The 11,707-nt window shown below is 40.8% G+C and overlaps 1 protein-coding gene across 1 annotated transcript in view; it reads right to left on the minus strand.

Annotated features, from left to right (window-relative positions):
• kif18a (kinesin family member 18A) overlaps positions 1 to 11,707 on the minus strand; it is a 170,484-nt gene that overhangs the window by 4,108 nt on the left and 154,669 nt on the right. The window contains exon 14 of the mRNA XM_037689400.1: positions 897 to 1,248. Within this exon, the coding sequence (XP_037545328.1) occupies positions 897 to 1,248 (352 nt within the window). The remainder of the gene's footprint in view (positions 1 to 896; positions 1,249 to 11,707) is intronic.

The raw sequence follows: 11,707 nt of genomic DNA on the forward strand, positions 1-11,707 counted from the left end.
AGGTCCCAGAGTCTGGAGGAAGAGAGGAGACACAGAATTCACATTGCCTGAGGTCCAGTGTCAAGTTTCCACAGTCACTGGGGTGTCATGTCAGCTGCTGGTGTTGGTCCACTGTGTTTTATCAAGGGCAGGGTCAATGCAGCAGCTATCAGGAGATTTTGGAGCACTTCATGCTTCCATCTGCTGAAAAGCTTTATGGAGATGAAGATTTCATTTTTCAGCACGACCTGGCACCTGCTCACAGTGCCAAAACCACTGGTAACTGGTTTACTGACCATGGCATTACTGTGCTCAATTGGCCTGCCAACTCTCCTGACCTGAACCCCATAGAGAACCTGTGGGATATTGTGAAGAGAAAGTTGAGAGACGCAGGACCCAACACTCTGGATGAGCTTAAGGCCACTATCGAAGCATCCTGGGCCTCCATAACACCTCAGCAGTGCCACAGGCTGATTGCCTCCATGCCACGCCGCATTGAAGCAGTCATTCATGCAAAAGGATTCCCGACCAAGTATTGAGTGCATAACTGAACATGATTATTTGAAGGTTGGCGTTTTTTGTATTAAAAACACTTGTCTTTCATTGGTGGGATGAAATATGCTAATTTTTTGGGACAGGCATTTTGGGTTTTCATGAGCTGTATGCCATAATCATCAGTATTAAAACAATTAAAGACCTGAAATATTTCAGTTGGTGTGCAATGAATCTGAAATATATGAAAGTTTCATTTTTATCATTACATTATGGAAAATAATGACCTTTATCACAATATGCTCATTTTTTGAGAAGGACCTGTACTTTAAGCATACGCCTGAGAGACAAAGTTGAGTAAACTTGCAGAATCAATGGATAATCAAATCGTTTTTTCCCCTACTGCAAAAGCAACATTTTCTTACCTTTTGAAATGAAACCGGTTACCCCTGGTTGCTTCGGGAGTATTTTTTTTTTGACTGAGGCCTGGGAACTTTGATGCTTGAGACAGACTGCCATGGCGTATTGTGATGGTTGCATTTCTTGCAGTTTGATCATCATTCTCATTAACTTCAAAGGTCATATTTAGATCCACGTTGCTGGAAGAGGTAAGTGGAGGAGTTGTTTTTTGAACAGGTTCTGGTGTATACTGGAGTGGAAGTGGGTCCTCAAACACTTGGGACGTGGTCATAACTTGCAAGCTCGGTGACGGGAGTAAAACAGACAAATTTCTTCTGATTGGCATTCGGGGAGGTTTATCTGGTTGCGTTCCTCCATCTAGAAAAACAACCAAGGAGTAAAAGGTTAAAAGTAAAATAAATAAAAAATATACAAAAGCAAAAAATGTGCAATAAAGGGAAACTACATAATGATTGCGCAGAACAGACCCTAAAATGACTTGTGAGTAAAGTCTTGCATAAGGAAACTGACACATTTGTGTAGCCTATTGTAGCCATAAGGCATGAATCGATTATGAAAGTTGTGGCTTTGTGCCCTATGCAATACTCACTGATCGTTTGTGGTGCAGAGCTGAACAGGAAGATGTCTAGAAAAATATAGTTTTGACACAAAACAATGACATCAAGTTTCCTCTTAAGGTTTAAGTCAGATAATCTGGGCAGGCCTGGTTAGTATGCTGCCCTTATGACCATGAAGTGATAAAATAAAGAAATTAATTGTAGAATATTGCTTTACTATATGTTTGGACTCCATTCAGAATGGAAAACTAAAGCAGGGCTGAAGGGGAAACAAAAGTTTGCCGTGCTCAGCTCTTAATAGGAGCTGAAGAGCCAGCCCTGGGCTTAAAAAGTGCCATTTAAAATGTCATGATGCAGAAACGAGGAGGACTGTTTCCCTCTAGTTGCACCATTGTGGGATCACTAATGTCAGAGTGGCACAAGGCAATTACACATCACGTTGCCCTCTTTGCATCTATAAACATCAAATTTAAAATATCAGAACAGAGCTGAGACATACATTATTCACCCAACAAGCACAGCAGTTTAAAAATAGATCGGAAAGCAGGACATTTACAACCAAAGACTTTTATTTCAACTAAAGGAGGAGGGACAAAAAAAGCCTAAACATGTCATTCTAAAGTTTGGAAACTTTATTCTAAAATGACAATGCATCTAAAGTCTACTTCTTTTGAAACATTTTAATTGTTAAATGCTTACATTACAACATAAAAATATATTTGAACAATTGAAACAAAAAGTTTTGCTGTGTCTTTTTCCAATACGACGTCATAAATCCTATTTTTCCGTAGCATTTATACAGGAGCTTGAGAAACAGCATCTAGGGTAATTTAAAAATAACAGCAAATACAACTCGTCTGGTCTGCGGTGCAGTGACGGGTTAAATCACAGTGTCTGCATCACATTAGGTGCACTATTACACTCACAGCATTTCTTGCAGAGAGGTGTGGTGATGGTTACAGAAAGCTAAAAACGGGAAAAAAAATGCCAGCACATAAAGAGTAAAAAAAGAAATGCAAAGGTGAACGGCAGATTTCAACATTTCCTCAAATGTGGAATGCAATATTTAGCAAATGTGAGTCATACTTGAAGCAGAGCTCCATATGAGACATCATGATAAATAGCACATTTCTGTGGTAAAGGAGATGTCCCAAGCAATAAATGGCAGCAGACTTCCTTCAATCACATATTTTTGGCTAGCAGGGGATTAATACATGCATGAGTTGCTATTTCTGGTGAAGGCTGCACTGAATTAGGGTCGCCTGGTTGCTGCTGCCTTTTTTTTATAGCGTGCCTTTTCTGGTTGGTGGAGCAGGGGAGTTTACGTCTGTTGACGTCGTTCCCTGCCCTGCTGTGGATCTGCATTTTCATGAATGAAGCTCAGGAGGGATTGGGAGGGTTTGATGCCAGATAGAGAGGAAAAACATTTGAAGGTGCATTGGAAAGAAATGTGGAGAGAAGGAAAGGAGCTAACCGACCCATGTTTAAAGAAAAAGGAACAATTAAAATTCAGGTGAGAGATGTAAACGAGAGGACCTAGAAGTAAAACAGAAAAATATATAAATATCAACCTTCCAGTGTCTCTGGGAGGAATGTGCATAATAAAAAGGACAGAGATGAAATTAGGTGATTTTTTTCCCCACACAGTGATCCATTTGTGAAGTTTTATCTTATGATACAGCCCACAAAGAGTTAATGTTCTTTCCAAACCAGGACCGTCACTAAAATCAATGAAATTTGATTGGCCTTGCAGGCTGCAGGGTGGAGCTAATTCTCCTGACATGCTGCAGTGACTCCCATCAGGAGCTGAGGAAGCAGCATCAGGACAAGACAACAGGAGTTTGTCTCATTGATGAATTAACATTGTACTCAGTAAAACAACCACTAAAAATGAGTTTGCACATTTTATAAAACTGCAGTTTGTACACATAACAGGTCTATACTTAAAATTAAGATGGATCTGATGTTTTTTGAAGGCTCTAGGAGGGACTAAGTAGTTTGCACTTCTTAAAGAAACAGCTTAAAATAGAGGTGAAGAAACCGTGACATGATGGCTGATTAAAGTGATCATATATAATTAAAATAATAAACAATAATTTGAAATTATGTTGTGCATACCTGGAAAATGAGTTATTTCTTTAACTTTCATTCAACATTTATTTAGACGGTAAATCCCACTGAGCCTTGAGGACTCATTTACAAGAGAGACCTGATTTCAACAAAGAATGATGACAACAATGGACAACAAGAAACCGTTACAAAAAGTCATTCCATTAAAACATTTTTTTTAACAAATAGGATGGCTAAAAAAGAAAAGTAAAAAGAAAAGAAAAGTAACCAAAAACAGGTAGATTCTAAGGCAAATGTAGAAAATTAAAAACAGGAACATGTCTGCATTGGTCCCTGCCAGGAGTCCAACAGATTCTTAACATTAAACAAAACCCCCAAATCATGGATAGTTTATTGCAAAAAGAACGAATGGACTGCAGAGTCATGTTCCTACATTCAGGAGTCACTGCACAGTCTTTAGTTTGACCACACTTATTTATTTCAGACAACAAGTGCAGCTAGTGGCTGCTTGCTCAGGTGTACTAATAAATCTATAAGACCCAGCAGAACCATCCTCCCTGCAGTGAGAGGGATTAGGAGACCATTCCATCTTCATGAGTCAACATCTACTCACAGAACGCCCAGTTTGTGGATTTCTGCATCCTTCAGCATTTTTCTTATCCAGTCTGAAGAAAAGGAGCAACAGCTTTACTTTAACCAACAAAGTTCATGCTCAATAATCCAGGTATTGTCACGATGCACACTTTTGCTCTTTGCTAAAACACTCATTCCACTGCTTGGGTTCTAGTTTTCTCTATGTTCATTTGGTTTCTGTCAGCTCTGCTTCCTATCTGCAGCTTTCTGTCTGTCACACCTCCTCTCACTGCAGCTCGTTAGTGTTCATGAGAAACACCTGTGCTCTGGTGCTTAAACGCTTCTCTCCCTCACAGTCTGGTGCCTGGAGACTGCAGAAGAGGTCCTAGGAGAGAGCTGTTGGGCGTGGAATTTAAAACATTTTTTGACGGATTATCGATATTCGACCATTTTTTTTTACTTTGGAACAGGCGAAAATTGGCATAAACTGGTATGTGAATGGTTCGGATGGAAAAACAGGTAGGAGACGAGGCAGACATGGATTTTGAGGGGTGGACACCGGTAGGTAGAGGGAGAGGACGTGGAATAAAATGGAGGAAGGGACAAATGACAGCCAGAGTAATAAAAGGGAGTTGGAAGGGAGCAGCTCGGATGAAGAAAGGGTGGTAAGAAGAAAAGTAGTGAGGGATGAATTTAAAGTAATATTAAAACTAAAAAATGAGGAAGGGCAGGGTAACTTAAGGCCCATTTTGATATAAAAAAATAAATAAAAACGAAGATTGGGGATGTAGAAATGGTGGAGGTGTTAAGAGATGGAAATTTATTTGTGTCGTGTAAAACTGAAGAACAACAAAATAAGGCTTTGCACGTCGAGAACATCTGTAAAAGAATGGTCATGGAAAGAAAGATAATGGGAGAAAAGAAAACAGTTCGCGGAGTTATTTACGGGATCCCAGTGGATGAAGATTTAGATCAAATCAAAAGGAACATTGTTGGTGCACAAGTAAACAACTTGAAGAGACTGTCAAGAACTGTTAATGGGGAGAGAATAGGAAGTTTATCAATTATGATTGAGTTTGATGAGACAACCTTACCAGCAAACATAAAAATAGGATATTTGAATTTTCAAGTTAGGCCTCACATCCCACCACCACTCCGCTGCTACAAGTGCCAGAGATATGGACACATGGCAGCAGCGTGCAAAGGTAAACACAGGTGTCCAAAGTGTGGAGAAGATCATAGAACAGAAGAATGTAAAGAAGATCCAAAGTGTGGAGAAGATCACAGGACAGAAGAACGTAAAGAAGAAAAGGAGAAGTGTTGCAACTGTCGAGGACAACATAGAGTTACATATGGACCTTCCGGTAAGATGGCGCCTGTGTACATGGCCTGCAATCTACCTCTGACGATACTGTTTGGATTATTTCTGCTTTTTTCGTTTTTTGTCTGGGATATCAACTCGCTGCTTGTGTATGACCGACAACAGCTCCTCGATCTTCGATTGTCTGTTTCTGCTGTCGCTGATTCGGATCATTTTGATTGTGACTCGGGACCCCCCCCCTCTTCCACCCCTTCTGGCAGACGTGCCTGCTTGTTTACGCTGGACCCCAAGCCTGCCTTCTCGGAGATATCGATCCAGACGCCGGGGTAAACGTGCCGGCCGGCTGGTAAAACTCAAAGCTCTGCGTGGTCAACGTTTCCACAGCCAGCTTCCTACGTGCCCGGACCAGGGAAAATATGGGTATTGTCTACCGGCCCAGCGCTTGGACCGTCCTGGAGGCGCTGTTTTTGAAAATCTGCAACCGTTGGCGCGCACCTTGGGGGACCTGCGGAAGCAGTGGACTGAGTCTGGAGTAGAAACATCCAGAGCCACCGTGCACAGGCGTGTGCAGGAAATGGGCTACAGGCGCCGCATTCCCCAGGTCAAGCCACTTTTGAACAAGAGACTGCGTCAGAAGCATCTCGCCTGGGACTGCTGCTGAGTGGTCCAAAGTTATGTTCTCTGATTACAGTAAATTTTGCATTTCCTTTAGAAATCAAGGTCCCAGAGTCTGGAGGAAGAGAGGAGACACAGAATTCACATTGCTTGAGGTCCAGTGTCAAGTTTCCACAGTCACTGGGGTGTCATGTCATCTGCTGGTGTTGGTCCACTGTGTTTTATCAAGGGCAGGGTCAATGCAGCTAGCTATCAGGAGATTTTGGAGCACTTCATGCTTCCATCTGCTGAAAATCTTTATGGAGATGAAGATTTCATTTTTCAGCACGACCTGGCACCTGCTCACAGTGCCAAAACCACTGGTAAATGTCCTGCGCTATTGTTTATCGCCCCCCTCGTTCCAGGGACTTCATAAGTGAATTCTCTGATTTTCTGGCTTACATCACACCAAGATATGATCACTTTATTATCGTTGGTGACTTTAATACTCACGTCTGTTGTCAGGAGAAGCCGTTAGTGAAGGACTTCCTTGATTTGTTGGACTCATTTAATTTAACTCAACATGTAAATGGTCCCACCCAACAACACGGTCACACTCTGGATCTCATTTTAACACGTGATGTCTCTGTTTGTAATTTGGTAATCGGTGACAACGTTCTCTCAGACCACATGCCTGTCTTGTTTGATATCATCCCGCCTTGTCCTACTGCTAAGTCATGTGATTCTGCACGTACTTCACGCGCCATTAACCGTTTCACTGCTGCACGTTTTACTGAAGCTTTTAGCTCTGAGAGGATCGATCAGCTTTCAGTGTCTCTCTCCACCGAGGAGCTAACCTCTCAGCTTAACTCTGTTTGCTTAAATATTCTGGACCGTGTTGCCCCTGTTAAAACCAGGAAAACAAAACTTTTATCAGAACCATGGCTTAATGACGTCACTCAAGCCGTTAGACAGCAGTGTAGGAGAGCTGAACGCAGGTGGAGGAAAGACAGGCTGCAGGTTTCTTTTCAAATCCTAAAGGAGAGTTGGCGTCATTATCAGAAGGCAGTTAAAGCCGGCAAATCGAAGTTCTTTTCTGCAATAATTGCCTCAAACTCCCACAACCACCGAGCACTTTTTTCCACCCTGAACTCAGTTCTACACCTCAGTGAACCTTCACCTCTAGAAGCCTCAACTGAGCTGTGTGAAAACTTCCTCCATTTCTTTTCTGAAAAAGTTGCAAACACCCGGGCACTCATTTCTCCACCTGCTCATGATCCGTCCATCCCATCTCACTGTGTTGCTGTTCTTGACCACTTCGAGCCCATCTCTCTGTCTTCCCTGGAGCAGGTCATGTGCAGCATGAAGCCATCTGGCTCCCCTTTTGACGTTGTCCCCCCTCGACTCCTGAAGGAGCTTCTTCCTGTTCTGGGCCCTCCTGTTCTTGGCATTGTGAACAGCAGCTTAGCCTCAGGTGTGGTGCCAATAACTTTTAAACATGCTGCTGTCCAACCTCTCCTGAAAAAACCTAGCCTTGACCCCTCAGTCATGTCCAACTTCCGGCCTGTCTCCAGACTCCCATTTGTCGCTAAACTGCTGGAAAAAATAGTGGAGTCCCAGCTGAAATGCTTTCTAGAGGATAATGCCATCTTAGAGCTATTCCAGTCTGGCTTTAAACCTCTCCACAGCACTGAAACTGCTCTACTCAAGGTTTTTAACGACATTCTCCTATTCACAGACGCTGGTGATTCTATGCTCCTTCTCTTACTGGACCTCACATCTGCCTTTGATACAATCGACCACGAGATCCTCATTGCGAGGTTAGAGCAGTGGGTGGGCATCACTGGGTCAGCCCTCGAATGGTTTAGATCTTACCTCGCTGACAGGTCCTTTTGTGTCTCCATCAAAGATTTTAGTTCAGCCTCGGCAGCGCTTAAATGGGGGGTACCGCAAGGTTCCATCCTTGGTCCTCTTTTATTTTCTTTATACCTGCTGCCACTAGGTGCTATTTTCAGGAAACATAACATACCTTTTCATTTCTACGCAGACGACTGCCAAATCTACTTCCCCCTCAGACTCAACGGTACTCGCTCTATTCAACCGTTACTGGACTGCCTGGCTGACATCAGAGATTGGATGGCTTTAAATTTCTTGAGTTTCAACGAGAAGAAATCTGAAGTTATGCTGTTTCCTCCCAATGACACAATCACCAACCACTGCATCGACCTATCTGTTCTGTCACCGTTAGTGAAACAAAGAGTCACTAATCTAGGAGTGATACTTGACCCTTCTCTGAAACTCAACAATCATGTAAATATGATTGTTAAATCCTGCTTTTTCCAGCTGAGGCGACTGTCTAAGCTGAAGCCCATATTGTCCAGAAATAACCTGGAGACAGTAATTCATGCATTCATTACATCCAGGCTCGACTATTGCAACTCACTCCTTTTTGGTATCAGTCAGTCCTCCATAGCTAGACTCCAACTGGTCCAAAATGCAGCAGCCCGGTTTTTGACCAGCACAAGCAAAAGAGAGCACATTACTCCTGTTTTGGCCTCCCTACACTGGCTTCCGGTTCACCTTCGAATCAAATTCAAAATACTCTTGTATGTCTATAAATCACTAAACAGCTCTGCCCCCTCCTATCTTACTGATCTGCTCCAGCCGTATGTCCCACCACGTTCTCTCAGATCAGCAGACCAGTTGCTCCTAACAGTCCCAGGAACCCGTCTCAAGCGCAGAGGTGACAGGGCCTTCTCTGTAGCAGGCCCAAGACTTTGGAATGAGTTACCTCTGCTCGTTTGTCAGGCCCCCTCCCTCACAGTTTTTAAATCTTGCTTAAAAACACACTTTTATTCCCTGGCTTTCAGCACTGTGTGATCTGTGCTGAGTCTGTGTGCATCACACTGTGTTGGTCATGTTGCAGTTGTTGTTGTTATCCATTATTGTTTTTGTTGGTTTCTACTTTTTGGTGTCCTGTTATGTAATCTGTTGCTGTGTGCTTGTTCTGTTTGTCCCTGTACAGCACTTTGGTGTGCTTTGTCACTGTTTAAAGTGCTATATAAATAAATTGGTATGGTATGGTATGGAGGGTGTGAAGTGAGGAAAACAGCAGAAGAAATCCAACAGATGGAAATAAGTAAAAACACCACATGTGCAGAGGCAGTCAAAGTGTCAAAGAACAAAAGACGAGAGCGACAGGACAAACTGAACCAGAACCACAACAAAGTACCAGGAAACAGGAAACAGAGGAAACATCACAATGCCAGTTGAAAACCTGATATTATTCATATCATGTGTCATAAACTGCACTGACCAGGCCAAACATGAAACAGAGAAAATTAAAATCATCGTGAGAGGAGCTGAAAAATGTTTGGGTTCAAAGAGGGATGTTGGGAAAACATGAACAAAAGGTTGGAAGCTGATGAAGACCAGGAACACCAGGTGACAATATATGATTATATTACAGTGGAATGCTAGAAGTTTAATTTCTAATGGACAGGAACTTAAAGGTTATATTAACGGACTTCAAGAGAAGCCAGATGTTACTTGTGTACAGGAGACGTGGTTAAAACCAACAATAGATTTTATTATTAAAGGATATGATGTATAAGAAGGGATCGACAAGAAGGAAGTGGAGGAGGGTGAATAATATTTATAAAACAAGGCGGGCAATATCAAATAATAGGGAAAGGTAAAGAATTGGAAAATATAGTAATAGAAATCTGGGGAAAAGAAGGAAATTGTAAAATATTAAATTTTTATAATCCATGTAAAACATTGTCACTGGAGTCGATGGAGGAGGTGATGGAACATCTGGAAGGGAGAGTAATATGGTGTGGGGACTTTAATGCCAGTAGCACAGTATGGGGTAAATGTAATGATAAAAATGGACAGATTATCGAAGAAATAATGGAAAACAAGAATTTAGTTTGTATTAATGATGGAAGAGGAACAAGACTAAATGTAAGAACAGGAGCAGAGTCTGTCATAGATTTAACAGTTGTATCAAACTCAGTGGCTGGTGTCTGTGAGTGGGACATTATAAAAACACAACTACAGGCAGCGATCATTATCCCATTACAATAAGAGCAGGACTAACAATAAATAACAAGAATATAAAAATAAACAGGAAATGGAATTTTAATAAGCAGACTGGGTTAAATTTAGCTATTTGAGTCAAATTAGTCTAGAAAAAAATCGACAAGACAATGGATATAAATAATATAAATATATGTATAAATAAGGTAATACTAGAAGCTGCAGAAAATTCAATAAAGAAAGGAGGAAGACAGAAAGACAAGAAAATTGTACCATGGTGACAAGTGAATGTAGTGAAATAATAAAGATAAGAAATAAAGCATTTAAAGTACTTAAAAGGAATCCAATTCATCAGAATCTAATTGATTATAAAAGAAAGCAAGCTATGGTAAGGAGAATAATTAAGAACACAAAGAGAGAATATTGGAGAAAATTCTGTAACACAGTGGGAAAAGAAACAAAAATTGAAAAAATTTGGAAAATAATTAAAAGAATGAAAGGTATTAAAAAAGAATATGAATATCAAGTATTAAAAATAACAAAACTATTACAAAAGATGACGAGAAAGCTGAAATATTAGCAGAAACATTTAGTAAAATTCATAGTTCGAGTAACATGAGTGAAGAAGGAAGGAAAGGTCAGGAAGCCACAAAACTAAAATACAAAGATTTACTACAAAATACTGAAGAAACAAATAATTTATTGAATGAACCGTTTACTAAAACAGAAATGAACTATGCACGAAGGAAAACAAAGAATACAGCACCTGGTAAAGATAACATTTGGTACACAATGATAGAACATCTCAGTGAAACATCAAAAGATACAATATTAGAATTTTACAATAAAATCTGGGAGGAAGGGGAGCTGCCAGAGAGCTGGAAGGAGGCGATCATAGTTCCAATAGCCAAAGCAGGAAAAGACAATACAAACTCAGAAAATTATAGACCCATTGCTTTAACATCAAATATGTGTAAAATAATGGAAAAAATGATTAATAATAGATGAACTTATTATTTAAATATCAAAGGTATATATCTAAATAGAGTGGGTTTAGAAAAGGGAGGAATACGAATGACCCAACAATTTGCTTAGAGCATGAAATCAGAAAAGCACAAATCAACAAAGAAAGTGTAGTCGCTGTATTTTTTGATCTAGAGAAGGCATATGATATGATCAGAGTCAGAGTCAGAGTCAGAGTTTCTTTATTGTCATTCGCACCTCATGTGGTACATGTTGTGGAGCGAAATTATGTACACAGGGTCCCAGTTACATCCAACAATAAAATGTATAAGAAAAACAGTAATAACATCTAAGATATGAACTAAGAAAAACCTCAACTAAATATACACTAAGCACTCATAACATAAAAACATTGAACATCAGCACAAACATGAACATGAGTCTGTGAGCAGATGTGCACGCATGAACACATCAACATTGAAACAGATCAGCAGCAACATGAAACAGATCAGCAGCAACATGATATGGTTTTTCACAGTGATTATTCTAGTTAGAGATTCATGAGTCTAACAGCCTCAGGGTAGAAGCTGTTCCTCAGTCTAGTGGTTCTACACTTAATGCTCCTCAACCTCCTTCCTGAGGGGAGTGGGGCAAAAAGTGTGTGTGCTGGGTGAGTGAGGTCCTTCATGATGCAGGT

The sequence above is a fragment of the Nematolebias whitei genome, chromosome 2 (assembly GCF_014905685.2).
Source record: "Nematolebias whitei isolate Nwh7 chromosome 2, NemWhi1, whole genome shotgun sequence".
NCBI classification, from domain to species: domain Eukaryota; kingdom Metazoa; phylum Chordata; class Actinopteri; order Cyprinodontiformes; family Rivulidae; genus Nematolebias; species Nematolebias whitei.